Raw genomic sequence first — 27,199 nt, 5'->3', positions numbered from 1 at the left:
AGGACGACCTTGTTCTTCAGCCAAGATTTAGTGGATTAGTCTAATCCTTTCATGGAAGGAATTAAAATGGAACACCTGGCTGTTTGCTTTATTTTTATCTGAAGCCCCTTGCCATCACTTGAGGATAATTATGTTGAATATTGTTTCATTCTTGATATCCCACACAAAATTTCCTCAACTCTGGAAATCACTTTTCCATAATTAAGAGCATAGATTCTACAGCCAGATTGCCTGGACCCATATCCTAGTTCAGCTACAAGTTATGAACCTTATTCCTGCCTCAGTTTCCCCAAGTGTAAATGATAATTATTTTTTCTACTCTATTGACGTGTTATGGGGCTTCAGCAAGCTGGTTGCATGAGGTATTTAGAACAAGGTGAATAGAGAGTGCTCAGTGAAGACTGGCTGTTATTCACTCACTGCAGAGCACCTGACCCAGAACTGTTTGAATTACAATTTAGAGGAAGGGCCATCTCACCCAGCAAGGCAGTCAGAACCTACCAATCAACTGAAACATTCACCAAGGGCCAACTGTGTCCCCATGGGTTCTGTTCTAGCCATTGGAAATACTAAATCCAATACAGAGTGGCCCCCATCCTCGAGAAACCTACAGCCTAGTGAGAAAACTATACACCATCTCTTCCTTAACATGCACAATGGTGTGGTTTGTACCGTGCTGTACTATGAAATGTCCTCACAGCCCCTCAACAGGTACCTGGAACAGGTATCATCCTCCCCACTTCCTACATGATAATAAAATGCCTATCCGGAAACCCTGTTTGCTTATTACGTGTCATTGGCACCTTCACATAGGAGATAATCTTTAAGTAAGTTAACCTAGAGGGGAGGGGAGATGTTGTCTAAGTAGACCCTGTTTTCCTCCTGCAGTAATGGGTTATAACGAACTCAATGTTTGTGTTAGGTTTGGAGGAGACCAGCCTGTCTACATCAACATCATTAGAGACCCCGTCAACCGGTTCTTATCTAACTATTTTTTCCGTCGCTTTGGAGACTGGAGAGGGGAACAGAATCACATGATCCGCACCCCCAGCATGAGGCAGGAGGAGCGCTACCTGGTAAGTCAGTCCTGTTGCATGCAAAAGGTGGTCTCCCCACTGCCTAGGGAGTGGCCCCTCCACCAGGGAAGGCTCACTCTTCCCTTCCCAGGCCTTGCCCTTGGTGCCTCCATGGAGCGTGGCACAGACGGGGTACTTCCACAGGAAGGAGGTCTTGACGAGAGAAACTGGTTCTGGGTGACCCAGATCTTAATGAACATTTCCTCAAATGATCTTCTGATGTTGCTTTGCTGAGTTGTCTTTAGTGCTAGGTTTTGGGTCCCAGAGCGGAAACAGTCTTTCCTAAGGAGTCCTGACTAGCACTGTCCTGCTTAAGAAGAACAAAGATGTTGGGGGATATCTGTTAGAGGGCAGCAGAGCCCTTTCTCATCCCTCAGCCCATTCAGTTCCCATGACCACTCTGGGAGGGAGGGAGTGTTTTCAGATGAGGACCCTGAGATTCCAAAGGTTGTGGGATTTGCCAGTCACCTCTCAGGTAAGGGCACAACCGCGACAGACTGTTTCCGGGTTTCCTGCCTTCACAGTCTGGGTTCTTTTCACCACAGCACGATAGAACCCTGTCATTGGACCAGTAATTGCTTTCTCTAGACTTGTTTTGGGACCCTCAGCTCCATAAGGGATGTTAGTCTTGAGTTCAGTAATTATTTCCGCAGCACAGAGGCTGGTAACAGAAATGGAGGGCGGAGTTGCCCGTCTTTCTTTGAGCACTAAAACGAAAGGTACATTTCCCATCCCTTTGTAGAGACACACGTACTGAGGAGCTGACAGCCTGGTGCCCGGAGGCTGAAATCCTGGTCTCTGTGTCTGAGAGAGCCCTTGGGGTTCACCCGGACCCATCCTGGGCTGTTGTTGGGCACAAGCAGGAAAGAAGGAAGTGTTGAGGATCAGTCAGAGGTGTTGTTCCCAAAGCTGGAAGATCGCCCAGAGCCAAGGCCAGTGCTGATGCGCCCTCAGCAGCAGCCTTGCCGCTGGAGAAAAGCACCGAATCTCCGGGCCAAGGCCAGGACCGCTGCTTCCTCATCTCATTTTAAAAACGTAATGGAAGCGGATGTTCAGAGGCTGGGAGCATTTGGGGATGATGTCCCCTCAGTGTCACGTTCATGTTTTCAAATCCATGATTAGAGTAGAGAAAACTGAGATACAGAGAAGTTAGTGTCTCAGTCAGGGCCAGACGACTACACCAGACCCATGGCTTTCCACTCACCTTCAGTATTTGATCAACTACCTAAGACTTCAGTGAAATATTTTGATGATTTTTTAATTTTTATTTTCTTCCTTTGATGATATATTTTAAAAGGGGCTTTTCCTCTTTTTTTTAGTTTTTGATGGCAAAACCCTAATCTATTTCTTTATAGGTTATGAGACCTGGTGCAGTGGCTCACGCCTGTGATCCCAGCACTTTGGGAGGCCGAGGCAGGTAGATCACTTGAGGTCAGGAGATCGAGACCAGCCTGGCCAACATAGTGAAAACCCATCTCTATTAATAATACAACAATTAGCTGAGCATGGTGGCACACGCGTGTGATCCCAGTTACTTGGGAGGGTGAGGCAGGAGAATCCCCTGAATCCGGGAGGCAGAGGTTGCAGTGAGCCGAGATTGTGCTACTACACTCCAGCCTAGGTGCCAGAGCGAGACTCCGTCTCAAAAAATTAAAAATAAATAAATAAATAAAAATAATTAAAAATAAATAAAATAAAAAATAAACTATAGGTTATGAATATGACTATATGTTTTTTATTTGGTGAGACATGTATTCAGAGTATAGAACCGCTTACTACAAGAATAATGTCTTCTCTAATTATATTCATTATTTGTTTTGGATCTTGATTAATATACGTTGTTTTAAAAACAGCCTACATTCCATTTAATCCAGATAATTCTTTCATAGTTCTGATTCAATCCTCATGCTAAGAAAGTTAGAACCAGAGGATAGCAGAAAACGCCAAAAAACCAATGGTATGGAAACACGTCTTATAAACACTGCTCTTCAAATATTAATGTAAGAGTTGAGAGGAATGCTCTAGCTTTTTCCACTCTGTCAAGCTTTTGTTGCCATCCTGTAAATCATTTCATATAATGTAGTCTTCACACACACGAATAATAAGCTGCAATCATTAGAGAGAAAGGTGGCAAATGTGAAGGGGAAAATTATGGTTTGGAATTTCTATTTGTTTGTTTTTGTTTTGAGACAGAGTCTTGCTCTGTTGCCCAGGCTGGAGTGCAGTGGCAAGATCTCTGCTCACTACAACCTCCACCTCCGGGGTTCAAGCGATTCTCCTGCTTCAGCCTACTGAGTAGCTGGGACTACAGGCACCTCCCACTACGCCCAGCTAATTTTTGTATTTTTAGTAGAGGCAGGGTTTCACCATGTTGGCGAGACTGGTCTCGAACTCCTGACCTAAAATAATCCACCGGCCTCAGCCTCCCAAGTGCTGAGATTACAGGTGTGAGCCACCATGCCCAGCCTGGTTTGGAGTGTTTTTTTAAAAAGATCATAAAATATTGAAAATTGGTAGTTGGGGCAAGTGTTATATTTTTGAAGAGCTGGTAACTGCCTGTATTATGTGACTTGAGAGATTGTAGGGAGATTTCCCTGCCTAGAATTCTGCCCTTAGAAATTTGTAGGGGCCCCTTTCCAAATGTAAGCACTGTGTTCGGGAAGGGTCTGTGTCAGATGAGGTCATCAGATCGACCCTTGGCAAGGCCCCAGCAGGAAAGCACTAGGCTCCGCAAAGCAGCACAGGAGAAACTCGGGGGGCTCAGATTCAAGAGAGGAGAGCCTGGTGGTGGCGGGGAGTGGGTGTCCCCTTCATGGTCTGGTTCCAGCCTGACCTGGTTAGAAGGCTGTCTTCTTGTTCAAAGGATAGTTTGTTTATTTGGAAGAAGATGGTCTATTGCCTTTTTTTAATAGCTGAAACTATTAATTCCATCTCCTTGGTCCCATTAGACCCTTGAAATAAAATTGGCCCCTTTCAGAAGAGTCTGTCCTCATTTTGGCAAAGCCTGGGTAGTCAGTTGTTTGACTCAAAAGAGGATGTTGTTTGTGTCTCAGCGGGGCACAGGCAGCTGTGAGGAGCCCACTGTCCCCTCCTTGCAGGCCACCCCTCCCCTTGGAGGCCCTTCCCTGCACACCACATGCCCACAGGGTCTTGGGTGCTGGCCTGAAATGAGTCTGCTGATTTACCACGTCGTTCCAGATCTCAGTGCTCCAAAGCCCCTTGCTTTATCCCATTGCCAAAAATCGGGCAGTTCTGCCCTGGCCCTGAGCCTTACAGAGCTGCTTAGCATACAGCTGGGAGCGGCCAGCGCCTGCCTCCGAGCCTGCTCTGAGGATGAAATAATATCATCTTGTGAGGCAGGGTGGTTTGGAAGAAAATGGAAAGGGTAAAGGAATCCTGGAATTTGCAGGAACCCCAAAGAAGATAAGGACTCTCTCAATTTACAGGTGTGGGAACGGGCCTGGGATTCGGGGTGGGGTAAAGTCCCTCCTAGGAAGAGAAGCCAGACCTCCTGATTCCACTTCGGTGGTGTTTGCCCACTCAGACCTTACGTTTTACTTCCTGAAGGGTAAAGCGAGAAGAGGACTGGGCCAAGTCCCATGCTTTTGAAGCAGAATCATTTGATGTAACATTGTCTCTCCATCTTTACAAAGACATCACTATTACAGCAATTTGTTTTCAAATATTCAAGCGTCTTATAGCTATACCTTATTTTCTGGAAACAACTAGCTTTTCTCAAACTTTCTATTTCTTTCCAAACTCTTCTTCCTTTGCATTTCCTGGAAAATCATTTTTAAATAAATTAGTGCTTGCCTAGATGCAAGTTCAACTTCCAGCAGCCATACTGTGAAAAGACAGCTGTCTTAGGCTCATTTCTTTTTGTCCAGAGCTGGAAATTCCCCAGTGTGAAGGTGGCTGCCTCGTTTTTGGGGATGAGGGTCCTCTGAACCCAGGCACACTTGGACACATCCCAGCATCTGAGACTCTTCTCCAGCTCATGTCTGGCCTCCTTGATTTCCAGGGCAGGGAAATACCTGGCATACAGACCATATTTAATGAAAGAATAAATGATGGAAAAGCTTTTTCTAATGAAGAGCAACTGTTGTCATCTCCAGATGAAGGAGAGCATCTTATTCCTGCTGGAGCCACTCCCTTTTCCAGTCTTGGAGCTTCCATGAAAGTGGATTTCTTACGCTGTCATTTTCACCCTGCTGGTGAAAGTTCTCAAAAATGTCACATTGGGCTCCTGCCCTAACCACTATTGCCACTTCACTAGGCCATCCTCCATTTGAAGAGTAGGAAGAGAAGGGAGAAAATCTTCCCAGAGAGAACACTACCCCTGTAACACTGTTTATTCGGCTTGGCTGTAAAGTGTGGAAAGTAATGCATGTTTAAAAGAAAAGATGTGTAATTTACAGCTTCTTAATTCATAAAGAATTCAGTGAATCATGTTGGCCCTGTTGGATTCTGGAGAAGTCTGAAAATTGGCCAGAGTCAGCAAAGGTTTTTAGAAAGCTATGCATTTTAATCTACTTGAAAGCTTTGGACTCCAAACGTCCTTTAACTTTGAAAGTATACATATGAAACACTGGTGTGTGGAAATTTCCACTCGGTCTCAACCAGCTGAGACTGTCCTGTGAGTGAAAGAAACCTTAGGCATTGCCTTTATTCCTAAGGCATTGTTTTTCTTAAATAAATAAAATGAAGAAGGGCTTTGGATTGTCTGCTTTTTAAGTGTTGTTTGAAAAAAATCTATGTTTTCCAAATCCGTAAAGATAAGAAAATTACGCTCTTCAACTAGTTCAGATTTAGCTTCCAATTGCAGGCTGAGCCAGGGGCCTAAGATAAGGCGTATTTATATTCCCTTCTCAGCTGCCTTAGCTGGGAGACTTGGCCTGGGATTTAGCCTCTGTGGACCTTGCTTGTCTCATCTGTACAATGGGACCATATTACCTACTTTGCCTGCATTACAGGGTTGTTGTGAGAGTCAACTGAGCATTCTACACAGAAGTGCTTTGGAAGCTAAAACTTGCCAGAACACGTTTCAGTATTGATGCTGCCACCCCCTTGTCTCGGTTACTGGCTCCACATGACCTAAAGGGGCCATTTTTCCTATAGACCTGGAGCTCCTCTGCTCAGGGAGTCCACAGGGGCTGCTGTTTTCCTGGGGCTCAGGACATACTGGGTCCTGAACCCTCAGGTCTGCTTCTGCTGTGGTCTCAAATTGCCTCACTAGACTCCTTCCCCTGGGAACCTGTTTCTAAGGAAACTGCTTCTCTTTGTGTTCCCAACAGCTGGAGATGTGTTTTGATCCCAGCCCGCTGGCACACATTTGTCCTGTGTTTATTTACATGGAAACCTAAGCTCCTGTAGGCCCTGGGTTGGAAAGTCATATACACGCATACTCTCCCCCTCCAAGGAGTAACGAGAAAGGCACGCCAGAGCTGAATGCTCCGCCAGGCTGATGCAAGCCATCCAGGAGCATGGAGGACCAGGAAGCCCTAGCTTCAGAGATACACTGTGAAATACATTTGTCCTGGGTGTATCTAAAGCAGGAGTCATGGGTGTTTTTAGGACCAAAGGCTGCTTCTGGGATTTAGCAAGACCTGAGGGTATCCCTGGGAGTTTCAGGCAAACAGAAAACAAGATGGGTAAAGGAAGGGGCAAGGGAGGAAAGGAGGGACCAACAGATGAATTTTGGAGCTAGAATAGAATGCTACTCCCTGCTCCCTGTGCTACCAGCAAACGACAGCCACGTGTGTGGTGTGTAGCAGGTTAGCATGCTTTGCCTCATGTTAGGGCATCCACCCTCACAGCCTCCCCTGGTGTAGGTATGAGCACTCCTCATTCCCCTCTTATGAACCAGGATGGCGATCCCAGAGAGGTTGAGTGGTGGTTAAGATCAAGCCACAAATAAGGGGAGCTTGCATGAGGCTACCCAAGTTACAAGGGGCTTACGATTCACTCAGGTTGCCTCTGGTAAAAGGAGCCGGGGGCAGGAGAACTGTGGGAATGAAGACAAAAGGATTGCAGGCCAGTGAAGACCAGGAAATGAATGCCAGGCAGAGCCAGGCCCCATGGGAAGCACATAAACCACAGCACAGCTAAGCCGCATGGAAACTAGAAATTGTTGAGACTTAGAGCCACTTCCAGCACTCAAGTGTCAGTGCCCAGGCTGCCCAGGGGTTCTCAGTTCTCTTCAGCCATCTTCAAAGACACCAACAGTGGATTGAGCACATCTTATGCTTCACACCTGTCCTTCTACCATCTCATTTCTCTAGCCCGCTGGAAAGGGCTTTCCACTTCTAAGGACTTACGTCATTAGATTGGGCTCACCCGGATAATCTAGCGTAGTGTCCCCTCTCAAGGTCTATAACCTTACTCACATTCGCAAAGTCCCTTTTGCCATACAAGGTAACATATTCACAGGTCCCAGGGATTAGGATATAGACACCTTCGGGGTCCATTATTTTGCCTACCACAGTGTCACCAAGGACTACTTAGCAGGGGGCAGAGGGGACTGTGGAGGGGACATGGGTGTGACAGGCGTTCTGACACTTGGCTATGCCACTTATAAGTGCTTGCCACTGTGCATTCTACTATGCAGTGGCACCAAACCATGGCTTTCCTGACCCTGGTCTGCAAAACCAAGTGGCCAGTCATACATTTTGTTTTTTCTTCTACTAGTGACTCATGCATCCGTCCATCTGTCATTCATTCATTCACTCAGTAAACATTGATTTAGTCCTTTAGGTGTAGTAGGACCTATGGTAGGAACTGGAAGTAAAATGTTGAGCTAAAATAGACACTGTCAGTCCTCACGGAGCTCACAGACTGCCAGGGAGACAGGCATTCATCCCAAAACCACACAAATGTATGTGAAATAGTTGCTGCATCACATCCTACAATGCAGAGAGACATGGTGCTGTCCGGGCATTGTGTGGGGCAGTTGGCAAGTCTGGAAGTCAGAGAAGTGTTGGTTGAGCTATATCTGAAGGGAAAGAGAAGGAAGAACCCCTAGGCACAGGGAACATACAAAGCCCTGTGGCAGAAGGGAACACAGTGAGCACGGAGGAGGAACCAGGGAATATGAAGCAGGGTGAGCTGAGGGAGAAAGGAAAGAGCTGAGTCCAGTGATGTGGGCAGGCAGGTGGTAGGCCCCACAGAGCCTCCCGGACCCTGTTAAAGATCCCTGGGGAGGCACTAAAGGACTTAAAGCAAAAGAGGCATGTTTACAGGACATCCTGAATCTTTTACATTTTGTTGGGGGAATCACTTTGGCAAAGGGCTTCAAGTCAATGTGGATAGACCAGCTAGATAGATCAGAGGCTACTGCAGTGATCCAAGTGCAAGATAAACCAAGGAGCAAGTTTTTATGGCACATCAACCACATCAACCACGTGCAAGGAGCGGCTCCAGGTGGGGTCAGGGGCGGCAGTCAGGGAGCAGTTACAAAGACATTGAAGACTCGTCGCTCTGCTTCCAGTTGCTTGCCGCCTAGTTAGCAACAGAAGACCCAAACTTGAAAAGCTTAATACCAACAAGGAGAGAGTTGTTAATAATAGCCCAGTGCAGCCGTACAGGACTTGTCATTGGCTGGGATGTGTTAAATTAGCAATTTGAAAAATGCAGGGAGGAACGAAACCACCAAGAGTTGTGGTTGTTGGGAGCAGCTTCCCAGGAAAGGAGAGACGAACAGAGGAGAGGTGGGTGCTGTCTTTAGCAGTAGAAGCAGATGCAGCAGAAGTAAGGCTCTGGGGACAGCAGGAGGGGATTGTTCCAAGTGAAATGACATTTTAGAAAGTGTGTAAAAGCCTGAGAGCAAGATGCTCACTCTATGGTGAACCGCCTATTTGGCAGGAGCAGAGGGCTTAGGGAGGTGAGGAGCTTGGGTACAGTAAAGTGTTTCTCCAGATGTCCCAGTAGTGGGGGAAGGAACGCTGCTCTGATGGCTGCCAAGGCAGGTTTGCCTGACCTGTCTCCATACAAGGTCCCATCAGGAGCATGCACCGCAAGGGCCGCCAGAGCACAGCCAGGTGCATCCGTCGGCCACCTGTCAGCTGAGCTCATCTGCTATGAGCCCCGCCCCTCGCTGTGAGGCAGCGGAGCTGCTGCAGCTGTATCCCGTATCCTGCCCGCCGCTGGCGCTCAGCGCTGGGCCCCTACTGGGGCCGGTGGCTAACATTTACTAAGGCGGTGGTTCTCAGCCTCAGCCACTTGTGGAGGCTTTGAAAACTGATGCCTGGGTCACACACCCGAAAGTTCCGGTTTAATTGGTCTAGGGTGCAGCCTGGGCTTTGGGATTTTTTTTTTTTTTTTTTTTTTAAGCTTCAGAAGTGATGCCAACGTGTAGCCGAGGTTGAGAACTACTGAGGAATTAACAACACATCCGTTCCTGACTGCCTTAGCAGGAGCTGTTTTTACCGAGAGAAGCACCCCCTGAATGCCTTATAGAAGCTTACCTTCTTATCCTCTGCCCATTTGGAAGAACCTGTATTTGCTCTCCCCTTAGACATTTTTATTTGTTAGGCTTTTCATTGGCATAAGCAAATAAATGTCATTGAAGAGGTTTGATGGCATAGTGCAATATTATTTGTTGTATTTAGGAATATTCTATATATGTCTTAAGTCAGACTTTCTTCTAAAGTTGAAGTAAATAATATTTATTATCCAGAAACCAAAGTGTGCGTTATACCATACATTTCGGATCTCACTTTAGGAAGCCATGCTTTAGACAGTAAAACAGAATGAGCACTTTGATGAATAAAGTATTTTAGCATATGGACATCTTTTTATTTAGGTTGACAAGGCACTTGGAGTCCATTGCCATCTCTTCAAAGAGACATGTGACATTCTTTAAATGCAGGCCAATTCATACAATGACATGCAAATGCTAAATTAAAAGATGTCGGTGAGTAGAACTACATTTTAAATGCAGTCAGGAAATGCTCTCTGAATGCAGTCAATGGGCTCGCTATCGAAAGAAGCTATGGGATGAAGTTTTATATAAAGCAAAAAACTAATGGCTGCATTTAACTTTGCTAAATTTTTGAATTTTATACTCTACATTTATTTTTGCAGAAGTTGGCATGCCTCTATAGTTGTCCTCGATTGCTTTGCCATTTGTAATATTTTTTCTCTGCCCAGCTGTTTTACATACACAGTATAAATTCCCCAAAGGCTGAATGACCTCCAAACGTGTTCTTAAAAATATTTTGCAAAGTCTGAAGACAGGAAAAGTAAGTGTAAAACATCTAAGAGATTTGTTGGAATCTCAGCTTGAATTCTAATTGCTAGCACTTCTGAAATGTCAATATTAACATGAAATAGTTGGCAGTTTTTCTAATAAATGTAAATTGAATTAGATAGTGTGTAATTGGAAAAATACTTGCTTCACTCAGGCTTCTCAAAACAAGACTCAGGATTTGTTAGCTGCGGCAGCCTTGCCCTCTAATGGCTGGAAGTTGAAGGACAAGACTAAAATACTTTTGACTATAAGGAGGATAGAAACTAAGAAGAGGGAATGTCTGACCATTTATCACCATATTGAGGGCTTCTTCTCAAAGCATGGGGCATGATGTTGATGTTAGTGTGAGCTTATTATTAAAAGGAGGTGGGTAGGTGGGGAGCCAAGGCCATGCTAAGTATCTTGGAGCTTCAGAATAAGCTTGGATAGAAACAGGTTTTATAGATGCCTAATCTCCTGAAATGCAGTTGAAAGTTGAAACTTGCCTTATAATATTAAAAAAAAATAAATGCCTGAACAAGTTATGCAGTAAATAATCTTGCCTGGACATTGTGATGGTCTGGTTTATAGTCATTGAGATTTGCTAAGCCCATGTAACAAACAATTTTTGTTCCCTTTTCTAATTGACCAATGAGTGTTTCAGACAGAGTGGAAATGATACCAGTAAAAGTGGTTTGGCAGGAATTTCATAAGAAGTTTGATTTTATCCCATGTGCTTTCTGGGAAAGCAGCCAGGAATGAATGGAACAGGTGGGAGCTTAACCGGCTACAAAATCACACAGCCTCTAGAACAAATCACTTTTTCTCTGACCCTAAACCCATGCAGATATTCACAGTTGAATGAAAGAATTTTAACCAAAGCTTACTCATTTCATGACAAGCAAAGTTTTTAAAACACCAATCTGCAAGAAGCCCCAGCTGCCTAATAGGTAAGGCATTGGCTCCTAAAAAATGACTCTGCACTTCATATTACAAAATAAAAACGCAATGGAATTGTATCAACATTCAGCTAAAAGTTTGCATATGCATCTTCCTTTGCATTAAAGGTGAAATAACACTGGTGTGACTTTTATAGTAAGTTAGCTGTCCCGTTACCACCTGCAGAGCATTATTCATTCACTTCTGGGTTTTGTAATTAACTAACCACTTGGATAAGACTTATAGAAGGAGTCAGCAGATGTGTAAGACAAAGTTATAAAGTTCAACAATTAAAAAGGAAACTTTGATTACAAATGTCAGGAATAATCGATGGCATTCTATGTCTCACCACTATTAGTAAAAACCCTGTGAGATCAAGACAAGGGACCTAAACCAAGGCAATAAGATTAGCCAAAACCAGTCTTGATGACTGTTCATCTTTATTTCTCTTGGTAACTATTACTCAGGTATCTATTTTTTACATTCTCATACATTGCTTTTTAAACCCTTCAAATTATTTCATGTCTGTAAGTCTTATGTTCTGAACTAAAATGTAACTTGATAATAGAATATCATCTTGTCTCAGTACCCATCACAGTTCCCTGTTAAACACCCAATAACAGATGCGAGGATGTGTGGAGCTCCAACGATGTTTGCCTCTTTTGCCTACTTGCATGTGCAATTTCAGCATATTCTGAACACCTGTAGTATACCAGACACTGTCAACCTGTCTCCAGATCATCTTCTTCCAATCCATGATCAAAGTGTCCAGTGTGTCTGTCTGACTTTGTCATTGCCTTGCTTAAAACACTCCTATATATTTCTGATCTTTAAATGTAATATTAGCTATCATCATTATTATAATAATATTATTTAATCAAAGAGCATCATAATTGCATGTGAATCTACACTTATCTCAATAAAATTTCAGTTAGAAAAAAAAGCATCATGCACCAATAGAAAAAAGATAGGTTTATCAATAGATGGTGTAGGAAAAATTAGATCGTTAAGGAACCCAACATACATCAAATAAATTCAGATGGATTAAAAAGGTAAAATGTGAGAAATCAGAAGGATGTGTATCTGAGCTGTGGAGGCTATGAGTTGTCTATCCTGTGGAAGGAGATGTGAGTGAGCCAGAGGATGGCAAAGCACACAGGCAATGGAAGAAATCACAAAAGAAATGAATTTTAGATTTGTCTTTAGATAAATTAACAGTTTATTTCACAAAAAGGCATTATAGACAACGTTAACAGGCAAATCAAATGGAGACAACATTTACAAATATGACAAAGAATTTATTCTTAAAGATATTAAGATATAAGAAGTCTTATAAATCAGTAAAATAGACTAATTTCCAATTGAAAAATTACAAGTAAAATTCCAGATAATCTAAAAAATGCTCAGCCTCATCTATAATTTTTAAATTGCAAATTAAAGCAATACATCACTTTTAAGGTATTAAACTGGCAGAGACTTCAGAAATTGTAAGTAGTGATGTGCTCATAAATGTTTAACAACTGCCTCTGGTGGGGGTGGGGGGTTGTTTTGTAACTTTGCCAATTTCTGCGGTGTAAATACTTCTCACTGTGGTGATTTCAAACTATGAACATGATATCACTGAATACAGCAGAGTTGATAGATGGGCATTTGCCTCTTATAAGCTGTTACTATCTGGCTCCAGCACATTCCCAATTCACAGTCAGTGCTGTCAAGGGTACATCAGAATGGACATGGCCGTATACTTCTGGTATCAGGATTCTGGGAGCATGGTCCACCTTATGCATCATTCACTTCCTCAGCCCCTCACCTGCACACCATGTCATCGTACGTTTTCATCTTTGCCAGCCTGAGAGATGAGAAATGATGTGTCAGTAGGATAAGTTGCATTTCTCTCTTTATGAGTGAAGTTGAGCATCTTCCCACATGTTTAAGAGGCATTTGTATTTTCCTTCCTCATCTTATCATTGCCCATTTTGCTAACATTCTGATTTCTAGAAACTTTTCAGAAAATTACAGACATTTGCCCATTATTTATGATATGAATTGCAAGTATTGTTTTCCTAGTTAGTAATCTCTTTTAACTTTCTTTGTGATTTTTTACATGCATAATTTTATTTCTTTGTGGTCAAATTTATCAACCTTTTTCTTTTTATGGCTTGTGAGTTTTGTGTTACACTCAGAAGGATGTTATTAACTCTGAAACTATAAAAAAAATTCTCCATGGTGTCTTCTAGAGTTCTATTGTTATTCGTGTTAAATTACAATCTTTAATACTTTTGAAATTTATTCTGGTGTCAGGTATAACATATCAATGTAGTTTCTTTTTTTTCCAGATGGCTAACAAATTATCCCAACATTTATAGAATAATTCATCTTTTCCTCATTAAAATATCACCTTTATTATATAATAAATTCTTGGTTTTAGAGGGATCTGTTTTTTCTTTTGCCTTTTATTTTGTTCCATGAATGTGTATCTTTATATACAGAACACTGTTCTGTATATGTATATATATACACACTGTTGTAATTATATAATTACATAATACATATTTTATTATGTAATATGCAATAGTGTAATTATATAATGTAGAATAACTATTGTGTACCATCCTATTATCTGGCAGGATCCAGTCTCTGCTCTTTACTCGACTTTTCCCCCAGTTGTCCTAGGTCTTTGTCTTTGCTCATTTTTCCTTAGGAACTTTAAAATCAGCTTGTTCAGGGCCGGGCGCGGTGGCTCACGCCTGCAATCCCAGCACTTTGGGAGGCTGAGGCGGGTGGATCACAAGGTCAGGAGATCGAACATGGTGAAACCCCGTCTCTACTAAAAATACAAAACATTAGCTGGGCTTGGTGGTGGGCACCTGTGGTCCCAGCTACTCGGGAGGCTGAGGCAGGAGAATGGTGTAAACCTGGGAGGCAGAGCTTGCAGTGAGCCGAGATCCGGCCACTATACTCAAGCCTGGGTGATAGAGTGAGACTCCGTCTCAAAAAACAAAAAAAAAAAGAAAAAAAATCAGCTTGTTCAGATGCCCCCTACCCCCACCCCATGTTCATACCCAGAAAACCCTATGTGTTGGGTTTACTTTGAGCTTTACATTAAGATAGGGAGGATTGACATCTGTATGTAGAGTCTTATTATTTAAGAATGTATTTTGCCTTTCCATTTGCTCAGAACTTCTGTTATATCTCTCCAGAGTTTTAAAGTTTTCTTCATTTAATCTTGCACAGTTCTTAAGTTGATTTCTAGATATTTGGTTTGTTGTTGTTGCAATTTTGCACATTATTACTGTTACTAATTTCTATATATTGTCTTTAACTCAGTCACCTTAGTGAGTGAATTCTGTTTGTGAAGAAATTTTCACAGATTCTTTTCAGTTTACCAAATAAAATTATATCCCCAATTGATAATTTTATCTTTCTTTTTTCTAGTTTTTATAACTCTTATCCATTTGTTTTTGTTGTATCTCTAGAACAGTGTTAAATATAATGTTGATAAAAATGACCCAGCAATCCCATTACTGGGTATATACCCAAAGGATTGTAAATCACATATATTTTATAGTATATAGTCTTTATGTATGCTATAAGGACACACGCACATGTATGTTTATTGCAACATTGTTTACAATAGCAAAGACTTAGACCTAACCCAAATGCCCATCCATGACAGACTGGATAAAGAAAATGTGGCACATATACACCGTGGAATACTATGCAGCCATATAAAATAATGAGTTCATATCCTTTGCAGGGACATGGATGAAGCTGGAAACCATCATCCTCAGCAAACTAACATAGGAACAGAAAACCAAACACCACATGTTCTCACTCATAAGTGGGAGCTGAACAATAAGAACACATGGACACAGGGAGGGGAACATCACACACTGGGGCCTATCAGGGGATGCGGGGAAAGGGTAGGGAGAGCATTAGGACAAATACCTAATGCATGCGGGGCTTAAAACCTAGATGACAGGTTGATGGGTGCAGCAAACCACCATGGGACATGTATACCTATGTAACAAACCTGCACGTTCAGCATATATATTCCAGAACTTAAGGTAAAATTTTTTTAAAAATTGGTTTCTCATAGAAGTCAGATAATTGAAGTAAAAGTTAAATTGCTAATTGCCAAATTTCGTTCATTTCTACTTTTATTCTGCTAGAGTATGATGTCTAGGATCCAGAGCCTTTGGGATTTCATTTCAGGGAGAATATAAGCAGCATCAGTCTCAACAACTAGTAATAGAAAAGACTAAGGAAAAAGACAAAGACTATCACGTTAACACCCCTCGGCCCCACATCCACCTGTCACCTACGTGTCCTTTTTGATACCCCACCACTTCCAGAGTGGCTTCATTCTCAGCCGCCTGTGTCTCCAGAGTAAATTCAAGTGTGTCCTTTCTTGAGGTCTCTGGACTGGATATTGTCTTGTGTCCTTTCCCATGGGTGTGGTTTCTCTGGCAGTCAGTTCCTCAGTGACCACATTTAACAAATTGTCATAAATGCAGGCTAGAACCATAATTCACAGTTCTGCAATACAAAGGAAAGATGAAAAACAACTGGAGGCTTAAAGTCATGTGAGGTACCCATTTTGCTTTGCTTTAATTATGGCAGCAGATGTAAAATTGAATTGCTCCAAGCCTAGATGGTCTTTGGCTAGGGCTTGTTCACCTGTGACACAGAGACCTCACATCTCCCTGACTTCTGTTGAAGCCTTCTTTGGCTTCCTGTCGGCTGCTACAAAAGGACTGGGAAGGTCTTTGAATTGACCCTGAGCTCACCTGACATTGGAAAAGGGAGAAATCTTTGACTAAGACCCTGTTGAGCAATTTTCAGTCCATCCATTCAGCTACAAATGTGGAAGCAAATATGCCAAGATCCTTGAGAAGAATGTTGGTGCTTGATTACATGATGTTTCTCTTTAAAGTTTTGGCCTTGAGAACTTCAAAGTGATGACACTGTACTTCCTGCCATGCCCACTCTTAGCTCTGTGTGGTCAGTAAGCAGCAACTCTTTTTTTTCTTTATTTTTGGAAATTAAGTGGAGGGAGGGAATAAACCCCCTAACTTGAATTGTTTTGGCTTAAGATGTATCTAAGATTTTAACTGTGTTATTTCCAGCTACTTCCCTCATTAAATTTAGGTTATTAATTTCATAAATCAGCATATGCCTTTTACCTTTATGTGCAAAGCCCAGGTGTTAAAGCTTGGGTAACTCTTTGATTGGAATGGTGGGTTTCGTGTCTGGCCCATCCCAAATGGGCTCCTTGTGTCTCACAATATTTCTTTCCTTCCCTAAGTCCTTTGGTCCTTCATCTTTATCAAGGACTCACAGTCTCTCTTGGGTATCCAATAAGAGTTTGTACAGTCAGTTTCATACATCTTGCCTTATCCATTTTTGTCCAATATGATTGCTTGTTACTTAAAACTTTTGAATAACATACATATATCTCCTATATACCCTATATACCATGCTCTTGATTTTTAAAAAAGAGTTATTTCCTTCATCTAGTTAGTCTAATCAGCAGTGAAACTCTTTTTATTTTTTCCGTAGAATGTCTCTCAAATGTTCCCATCTTCTCTCCACGGCTGCTGCCAACACCAGTCTTTTTTCAACTTTTTTTCTGGAACTTTTTTCAACTCGTCCATGCTTCCTAACTGCTCTCCTCAAATTCCAGACACTCTCCCTCTCTTTCAGCTTGCATAGTGCTGCCAGATTAGCCTCCCAAAACAGCACTTCACAGCATATCGTTTAATTTGTTGCTCAAGAAGCTCAGTGACTTTTGCCCACTGTGTTGAATTCTATAGGCCTTTCTCTGGCTCTCAAGGCTCTTAACAATCTGGACCTATCCTGCCAGCCCTGACTTACTGCTTTCCCAAATAAATGCTAATCCAACCAAGCTTCTGACATCTTTCAGAAAAAGCTCATCCTCATCTCTATTCTTGTCTTTATGCTGTTACCCTAAGTTGAAAGGCCTTTTTTGTCTTTTTCTTCTTTTTTGAGACAGGATCTCCCTGTGTTACCTCTGTTGGAGTGCAATGGTTGGGATCTCAGCTCACTGCAGCCTCTACCTCCCAGGTTCAAAACATCCTTTTGCCTCAGCCTCCCAAGTAGCTGGGACTACAGGCACGATCCACCACGCCTGACTAATTTTCGTAATTTTTTTTTTTTTTTGGTCGAATGAGGTCTCACTATGTTGCCCAGGCTGGTCTCAAACTCTTAAGCTCAAGTGATCCTCCCATCTGGGGCTCCCAAAGTGCTGGGATTACAGGCATGAGTCACCGCACCTGGCCTGAAAGACATTCTTTGTCTTTTCTCTCTCCACCTCCTATCCATCGTTCAAATTCTCATCTGCAGCCTCTCGTGATCCCAGCCTTTGAGATGTTCTCCTTTTTCTGGAATTCCAGTTGCCTATGTGCTTTATCCCATTTTTTTTTCATGAAGTCACACTGTGTTCCAGGTACTATTTAGCACTAGAATCCTCAACTTAATCCTCACAATGATCTTATGAAAAGGTGTGACTGTGATCTTATTTTAGAGTTGAGAATCCTGATGCTCAGAGAGGTTAAGTAGCTTGCCTAGAGTGAAACCACCTCCATTAAGTGATAGAACCAGGATGCTCACCCAGGCAGACAGGCTGCAGAAGCCTTGTTCTTCACCACTATGCCAAACTGCTTCTTTTTGTCCTGTGTGACACTCTCATTGATTCCTTAGTCCTTCCCAGCCTGACTTGTCAGTTCTTGAAGGGCAGGTGCCGTCTTCACTGTTTTATTTACGTCCCATTGCCTCCATGGAAATTTTTGCATAGGAAGGTCTTAGAATTTGCTGCATGTGGGCAGGGATCCTGTCTTTTTCACCTGTGCTTCTTCAGCACCTGGACACACACACAGGGTCTGACACATAATAAGTGCTTAAAGATTATTAGCTCAGTAATTGACTAAATGCATACGTATTTGATTGATTCACAGTTTGAAAAATATATGATCACATAGTGCCTCCTTTGTGTATTTTTCATTCATATAAATTTGCATATCTGTATTTTCTATGCAAGCATCTCTGGCGCCTCTGGGTCACTGCTGTTGATTAAGCTGGACATGTCTTTCTAGGCTATAAAATGAATATGTCTTTATCTGTTTGTGCTGCTATAACAAAATACCTGACACTGGGTAATTTATAAAGAAAAGAAATTTCTTTCTCACAGTTCTGGAGACTGTGAAGTCCAAGATCAAAGTGCCAGCAGGTTCAGTTTTCTGGTGAGGGCTTCTGTCTGCTTCTAAGATGGTTCTTCTGGAGGAGAAGAATGCTGTGTCTTCACACTGAAGAAGGAGGCAGAAGGGAAAGTGAGTTGAACTCCCCCCATCAAGCCCTTTTTTTTTTTTTGAGACAGAGTCTCACACTGTCCCCCAGGCTAGAATGCCATGGTGCGATTTTGCCTCACTGCAACCTCTGCATCCTGGGTTCAGGTGATTCTCCTGCCTCAGCCCTCCAAGTAGCTGGGACTACAGGCATGCACCACCACACCTGGCTAACTTATTTTACTTTTAGTAGAGTCGGAGTTGCTCCGTGTTGGCCAGGCTGGTCTTGAACACCTCATCACAACTGATCCACCCAACTTGGCCTCCCAAAGTGCTGGGACTACTGGCATGAGCCACCACACCCAACCTGTCAAGCCCTTTTATGAGGCCACCTAGTCCCATTCACAAGGGAAAAGACCCCATGGCCCAATCACCTCTTAAAGGCCCACTCTCTAATACTACCACATTGGCAACACCCGAGTTCTGGAGAGACCACGTTGAAACCATAGTAGGATGCTTCGTTATCCTCAGCAAAATTAATTCTCGCTTGTTCAGTCTTACAGTTTCTACCCAGGGTACAGAGGGTCTCAGAGTACATCACTCCATTACAGCTGATGAAATTAAGCTACACCAGTTTACTCAAACTAATATCTTATTATCAAAAAGAAACACTTCTGTTATGCTTAGCAGTCTTAACAGTGCTTTTAAACTTGAGGTTTATGAGCACTTGCTTTTAGATACTAATCACTACAGGTAAATAAAATATCATCATTAGTCCAACAAATCTTCAGAGTTTAATTTTCAAAAAGGTTTCCTTTTCCTGGGAAAGCTCTTCTAAACGGGGGCAAGATATTATTTGTTTCATTCCCTGTACCTAAAACTACTTAGGCCTCCCTTTTTAATCCAGTATTGATTTAAATGTTTTTGATAAAAGACACCTCATCTAATTCTCTCTAAATATTATTAGAGAAAGTCAGATTTTTGCAGAGCACAATCTGTATTTAATTTATTTGCAAAGCCATATTGAGCGCTGAGAATTTTAAGACTGAGTCAAAATAAATAATTTTACATTACGGCATCAGTTAACACCAAGTTTTCAAAGGGCTTTTTGCTTTAAAAAACTCACAACACCTCATTAAGTCAACCGTCTTCCAAGAATGTGCTATCCGTCAGGATAGCCTTATTAGTCCCTTTTTGCAAGTGACAAAGCTGTGGCAAGAAGCAATTAAACATTTTTACCAGTGGCTCTTGGAATGAAGTCATACTGGGTAGGCCCTTGACCTGTGAGCCGACCATCATTGGCACAGTAGAAAAGGAGGCTAGGAACAAGGCAGGAATGAAAACAATCAGAAGCAAGAAGCCAAATGGAAGAACGGGATTTGTCATCAAAGTCTTTTAACGTGGGATCCCATGGAGTCGATAAAAGGAAAAAAAAAAATCATACCTCAATTAGTCACAGTATTTCAAGGCAGAGAAGAAACATAGAGGTTATCTCATCTCAGCCAGTCATTTGGGTTGTGACGGCTGGAGCAGGAGGGTTGGAAACGCCACACAGAGTTAACCCTGCTGTCATGTTGCCAGCAAAGGCTGAGCCCTATGGGGTGTTTACCAGGAAAAATGAATTTAGGAAATAAAATGTCGAGAACCAATTTGTGAAGTAGAAGAATGTCTGAAAACGGTGTATATTAACTTCTGAAACAAATGATAAAACCCAGAAATGACAGCTGTTTCCTAAACTGTTCCAGTCTGTTGTTCACCAATCTACTTCTGAAGACGGCCTAGTGCAACCTCATTCCTGTCCAGAAAAGGAGGACGTAGTCTTCAAGGTGACCAAATTACCATAGGAGACCCTATAGCCACCACCCCCACATCACACAGTGTACACGTGCATGTGTGTAAACACTCACATGCTAACATCAATACCAGTGACTGAAATTTGAGTTGTTCTTTTTTAAAAAAAAATTAAACTGTTCTTCCTGTGTTTTTTCCTTTAAATATAAATAGACCTGGTGGGTCTGGCAGTTTGTTACCAACATCTTTTCAGTAACCTATCCATCTGCAACTGATTATGTACATCATGTGCACAAATGTTTAGACTACTTATATCCTGATATGGTCAATTCCTTCATTCTTCCTTTCAACAAATGCACAGCACCTAGTCCGTAGCCAGCCCTTTAGCAGATGTTGAGAATGCACTAATGAAAAACACAGATGTGGTTCTAGCCATCCCAGAGTATATAATCTATCAGGGAAAACAGACATTAAACAAGTAATAGGGAGAGACTGTCAAGCTGTGGGAACAATATGTGCATAGGTCAAGGGTCCCAGGTACTACAAGAATCTCATATGGATCAGAACAGGGGTGTGGTATGAAAGCTGGAGAGGTGGTCAATAGATCGATCATCAAAGGCCTTAAAAATATATTCTAAATATTTGAAGCTTTATGCTAAAGACAATAAAAAGTCCTAGACATCATGACATGATAGGATGTGCATTTATTTATTTTTAATTAATTTATTTGTTTTTTAGAGACAGGGTCTCACTCTGTCTTGCAGGCTGGAGTGCAATGGCACAATCATAGCTCACTGCAGCCTCCAACCCCTGGGCTCAAGCAGTCCTCCCACCTCAGCGTCCCAAGTAGCTAGGGCTACAGGTGTGCACTGCCCCAGCTAATAGGGCCTTGCTATGTTTCCCAGGCTGGTCCTGACTCCTGGCCTTAAGCCATCTTCTGGCACTTCCTGCCTTCCTGCCTTGGAAGTGCCATCTTCCTTCCAGCACTCCCAAAGTGCTGGGATTACAGGCATAAGCCACTGCACTCAGCCAAGATTTTCATTTAGAATCTTATGCAAGGGGAAGATGTTTGGAGTAGAGCAAAATAAACTATTTTGGGTTGGAATAGGATTGTCATGGTACATGAGACCAAAAGGAATGGATAGATTAAGACATGTCTATGTAATAAGATCAACAATTGTCTCGTGAGTAATTGGCTATGGAGCTAAAGGACGAAGAGGCATTCAGGATTATTCTAGGTTTCTAGTTGGAGTAAATTGATGCAAGGTACTGCTGAGGGTAGGGAATAAAGGGACAGATGTGCAGGAAAAATAAATTCTGCTTTGGGTATGCTGAGTTTCGGGTACTTGAAGTACATACGAATGAAGATATCCAGCAGGCAGAAAAGTGGGCTGGACTGAATACGTGGAATTGTAAGTTATCAGTATCCAAAGAGAGGGTAATCAATCTACTAAAATATTCTGTGAAGGTTGAGATCATATCTGAAACAATGTTGGTGCTCAGTAATTATTTGCTGAAGTTGATGAATTAGAGCCATGGGATGTGTATCAGGGATGAGGATAAAAGAGCCCAGAGTCACCCATTTTTTAGCACCAATTGAGGACTTTGAAGCAAAACAACAACAACAACAAAAAAAAAAACTGAACAAGAGTCCCAGGAAGAGTACAATATGGAGATGTGGTGGTGTCAGAGAATCAGAGGAAAAAAGTTCTGAGAGGTTCATGACTATCAGAAGCTTCAAGGAAGAACATCTAAAATGAGAATAGAAAATGTAACCATTAGATTTCTACTAATCTTGGCAAGAGCAGTTTCCATTTAGTGACAAGGGTAGAAGCAAGATGGGTATGCATATGGGCCAAGAAAGATGTGGAAAAAAGTGAAGATAGTGGTGGGGAAGTCTGGTCTGCATTGGCCTGGTGAGGCATGTGGGTGGTAAGGATTGTCAGGTTCTCTTTCAGGATCACTTACCAAAGGAAGAGGTAGGTCCTCAGAACCTGAAGGGCAAGGAGATTCCACATCACTCTTCTTTGGAAAAGAATACTTACTGAGCACATACCATATACACAACCCAAAGGGCTCCTTCAAGATGCAGAGGCCAAGATGAAATTGGATGTGCAAGAGATTTATTGGGGGAAATGCCTGTGAAGGGAAAAGGAGGCAGGAAGAGCCATCGGACCCATAGTAGGTCTGATTCCTATAAAGAACAGGGGAAGGACTCTTGGGTAAGGAGAGTCTCAGAACACAGTGTAGTTTTAAGAAAGTTTCAGGCAGGCCAAGGGGAAGTTGTCAGCCAAGGTCATTCATCAGAAGAGTCCTGTGTGTTGCAGGAATGGGCCTGCCTTAGACAACTTGTCACACTAGTCACTGCCTGATATTAGCCTACAGGAAGCACGGCCTTGGCACAAATGAGGTGATAAAATCAGAACCAAACAGCTGGGACCATTGGTTACTTACTCTTCCTGCAGTGGGAGAGATTCATGGCTGCCACACATGTAATATCTCATTTAATTTTTATAGCATCCTCCCAAGATTGATGTTATTATACCTGTTTTGCAGATGAGATGCCAAGGATTACAGAGGTTAAGTAACTTGCCTCAGTTCATACCACTAGTAACAGAGCCTGGATTTCAGCTAGTCGTGTGTTAGAGCTGGCTCAGACTAATTCTGAGTCAATTTTTAAATTTTTAGGAATTGCGCTAGTCAGTTGACACAAAGACGGTAGCTTGAAAATGTGGCCATGTAGGAGTATTTACACCATGGAAATCTGCATATGCTACACATCAGGCCTTTGTTTGCTTGTTTCTCAAAAGATGGTTGTTACGCATTTGCCAGTACACCACTGATTTGAAGCCGGGTCATCTGACACTACAGCCCACTCTCCAACCTCTCTGCTACACACAGTTGGCATCATGATTCCCTGACACATTTCTGATGCAAAAAATTCCTGAAACCACCCTCCTCCTCAGAATCCCTGTGGAGAGCTTGCCAGGCCCTGTGTTTTGCCTTTCCCTGTATTGCCGTCGTCATCATTTTTATGTCTCCCTACCTGGATAGAAAGTTCCTCAAGGACAGAGAGCGCAATCACTTTAAGATCCCTGTCTTTGCAGTGTCGTGCCTACCACACTGCTCAGTAAATATTCACTGTTGAAGGTGATGCTGATTGATATACATCGTCACCCTACTGATGGTTAGGGATTGGTGACGTCTACAAAATAATACAAAAGATTGTGCTTCATACAGTTGTATCTTCCTGGTCTTCCTGAATCTTACATTTACAATGGCGGACACTATTAGAAAAATGTGTTTTAACCTCAAGATGACCTTTTAAGAGAACTGTAACATCCATTACAGCCCAGCGATCTGGTTGATGTGCTTCCTGCCCACTCCCACCCACAAACCAGGAGATACATTAATTACTTACTTCCCTGGCCACTCTCAGTTTATTGGGAAATTGTTTATCCTCCCAGCTTGCCTAGAAAATGAAATATGCATGCTGCCTGGAAGCAGCAAGGTATGCAGAAGCTTCCAGATCTCTAGGCTCTTCTCTCACTGTGTCTTGGGGCCTGAGAGCTTAGCTCTGCAAAGAACAACCCAGGAAGGGTCAGGATGGACAGGGCGCTGCAGTCTCTGCACCAAGTGGTGTGCCCTACATGGCCCTGAGACTTCAGAAGACTCGGATCTTAGGCTCACTTCAGACTGTGTAATGTGAATAATTAAAAAAAAATATTTCCACTGCACATGAATAAGCTGCAGAAGAATTTGTGCCTTGAAGATTCCTTCCAGATGAAAAAGCGGGTCTCTCATGAAAAGAACGCTTGCCCTCAAGAAAAGCTCTTTAAACTCTTTTGACATGGCAAAAGAATCTGTAACTTGCCACTTGTACATCACTTCCAGAAATGTTTCTTCCTTCTTAATTTATTTTAAAAATTCTGTTTCAGAACCCACTGTGTGACAGGCATGTTTTCCACCATTTGGGAAGCATCAGTGAATAGAACAAGAATTCCTACTGCCATGACACTAACATTGCAGTGACATCTCTAGCTCCAAACCTCTTGATCTTCTTCATTGCATGTTTTCTTCATTGGATGTGTATTCGTTCAGCCAGACAGACATGGGCATCTACTTTGTGCCAAGCTCAGTGGTGAGGGCTAGGGCTTCAAAAAGAAGACATGGACTATCCTCTCAAGGAATTGTCTAAGGAGAGAGCCACACACATAACTAGGGTTCTAACATCAGAGCTTTTATCTAGTAGCACCACCAGAGGTATGGGGAGCTTGTGTCTGTGAGGCTTCCTGGAGGAGGTGTCACCTGAGTTGAATCTTGCAGGATGAGTACAAGGTCCAAACTGAGAGGGTGTAACTTGAAATAGCTTGATACAGAGGAGGAACTAAAGGCAGTGAAGGATTCTGGGCTATAAAGTGTGAGGCAGGAGGTAGCAAGAACTGAAACTTGACATTGAACAGTTAGGCAGAGCCTGCATCATGCGTCAATCACCTGGTGTATTCTATTTGTTTAAAAAACAGGCTGGGTGTGGTGGCTCGTGCCTGTTAAGTCCAGCACTTTGGGATTTCAAGGCAGGTGAATCACTTGAGGCCAGGAGTTCGAGACTAGCCTGGCTAACATGGCAAAACCCTGTCTCTAGTAAAAATACAAAAATTAGCCCAGCATGGTGGTGTGTGCCTGTAGTCCCAGCTACTCGGGAGGCTGAGGCACAAGAATTGCTTGAACTGGGGAGGTGGAGGTTGCAGTTAGCCCAGATCACATTACTGGACTCCAGCCTGGGTGAGAGAGAAAGACCCTGTCTCAAAAAGAAAAAAGAAAAAAAAAAAAAAGCAAAAAGCAACAATAGCAACACCTATAACCACAATCATCTTTCTTTCTTCTGGTGTTCTACGAAAGATAGGCAGGAAGACAGATGAGGATGTCTCCCTGGTCTCTAACCTGAAGCTGTAGATGCCTACAACATGTAATACTGTCCCACACTACCCACCTCTTCCCAACCACATGCCAGTCCACTCCACTTCATCATTTCCAAGTACACCCTTCAAAGTAGACTTCGCCTTTTCCCAAGGATACAGTTCCTTCTCTCCTCCTCCTCCTTGCCCTCTGCTCCTGTTAATTCACTGACCCACTGGGCAGCAACTCCAAGTCTGTCACTCTCTCCCACCCTTATTCCAATGTTCCTGTCCCAACAAGGAGTGACCCAAGCAATGAGCTTTATAGCCGGCATCTGCTCCTTCTGGAATGGCCCTTCTCATAAATGTAGGAACCTCATCAGTCCTTCCTCAGCCAATAAAAATGAGATAATAGAGGTTCAAAGGCTTTGAAAACACAAGAGGCGCATAATTCAGTGTTTTTGTTATTATCATTTGAGGCCTCTAGACTTCTGAGGAAGCTACTTCTGGTCTGTGAGAACTTCATGAAGGTGGAATTATTTGACTTCAGTAAAGGCCCCCCCAAATGAAAACCTTGATTAAAAAGTTTAAAAATTCAAAAGGAATGGTGAAGGGAGGGAAGAACTGAGAATGAATTATTAAGAGGTTGGAAATTTCAGAGCCTTCTTTGTTGAAGAAGGTGGCTGAGCCCCAAAAGAAATCCAAGTCCTGAGTTTCTATTCTAACAAACTGCATTAGCATGTTACCAACACTTATAAACGGACTTAAAAGAAGACTAGGGCATTAAACTAAAAAGTAAGCCATGAGACTGTTACCAAAATAAAAGGAAAACAAGAGGGATTTCCTTTTGTCCTTGTTCAGAGAAACTGAAAACAAACTTGGATTGCATTAACAGAAGTATCTGTTCTACCAACTGCAAAAGTGCCAAAGGAGATAATAGGTCCCCAACTCTGTCATGAGTCCTTCCAGGTGAACAGAGACCGTGTTAAATTAAGGCAATGACATTCAGTCTTCCAAGAAGGGAGCCTATAAAACTGAGAAACCAAAGCTAATCCAGTCCTTGCCCATTCTTATTAAAGAGGCTGGCCGGGTGCCGTGGCTCAAGCCTGTAATCCCAGCACTTTGGGAGGCCAAGACGGGCAGATCACGAGGTCAGGAGATCGAGACCATCCTGGCTAACACGGTGAAACCCCGTCTCTACTAAAAAGTACAAAAAACTAGCCGGGCGAGGTGGCGGGCGCCTGTAGTCCCAGCTACTCGGGAGGCTGAGGCAGGAGAATGGCGTGAACCCGGGAGGCGGAGCTTGCAGTGAGCTGAGATCCAGCCACTGCACTCCAGCCTGGGCGACACAGTGAGACTCCATCTCAAAAAAAAAAAAAATTAAAAAATAAATAAATAAATAAAATAAAAAAATAAAGAGGCTGAAGGACCTGTCTCACCTGACACTGTCTCATCTTCATGCTGCTTCCTCAAATAAAGGAGTCAGTGAGACGTTACCAATTCACATGGTAAATAACAAACTGTCCTGAGTTTTTTGGATAATCGAATGAGTTTTCCTTTGTTCATTCCATCCCTCCCCATTTGGAATTTAGATGGAAGAATGTCTAAGTCAATGAAAATCCAACTAAAGAAACATTGGCCTCTTTGTGGAGAAATCTCACATTTAAGTACAAAAAAAATTAAGCATATAGGGGAAGAAAGTTCAAAGACTTTTGCTTCCTTTGTTCTTTTAAATATTTTATTTGGAGTTTGGCATTACAGTCAGAACAACCCACAGTAAGAAAAACAGACTTGTATAAAAATTACTGAAAAGTGCTATACACCAACATACTTTTATATCTACCATATTTTTATATTCTTTATATCTTTCATTTTAAAATATTTATGGGGCCGGGCGCGGTGGCTCAAGCCTGTAATCCCAGCACTTTGGGAGGCCGAGGCGGGCGGATCACAAGGTCAGGAGATCGA

General features: G+C 42.6%; 1 protein-coding gene across 1 annotated transcript in view; it reads left to right on the top strand.

Annotated features, from left to right (window-relative positions):
* The window catches only part of UST (uronyl-2-sulfotransferase), a 321,122-nt gene that overhangs the window by 204,544 nt on the left and 89,379 nt on the right, over positions 1 to 27,199 (top strand). Inside the window, exon 5 of the mRNA XM_011947385.1 lies at positions 923 to 1,076. Coding sequence (XP_011802775.1) covers positions 923 to 1,076 — 154 coding nt within the window. The remainder of the gene's footprint in view (positions 1 to 922; positions 1,077 to 27,199) is intronic.

This window comes from Colobus angolensis, unplaced genomic scaffold, assembly GCF_000951035.1.
Source record: "Colobus angolensis palliatus isolate OR3802 unplaced genomic scaffold, Cang.pa_1.0 Scaffold263, whole genome shotgun sequence".
In the NCBI taxonomy this organism is placed as follows: Eukaryota; Metazoa; Chordata; class Mammalia; order Primates; family Cercopithecidae; genus Colobus; species Colobus angolensis.
This window is presented reverse-complemented; position numbering and strand designations above follow the sequence as displayed.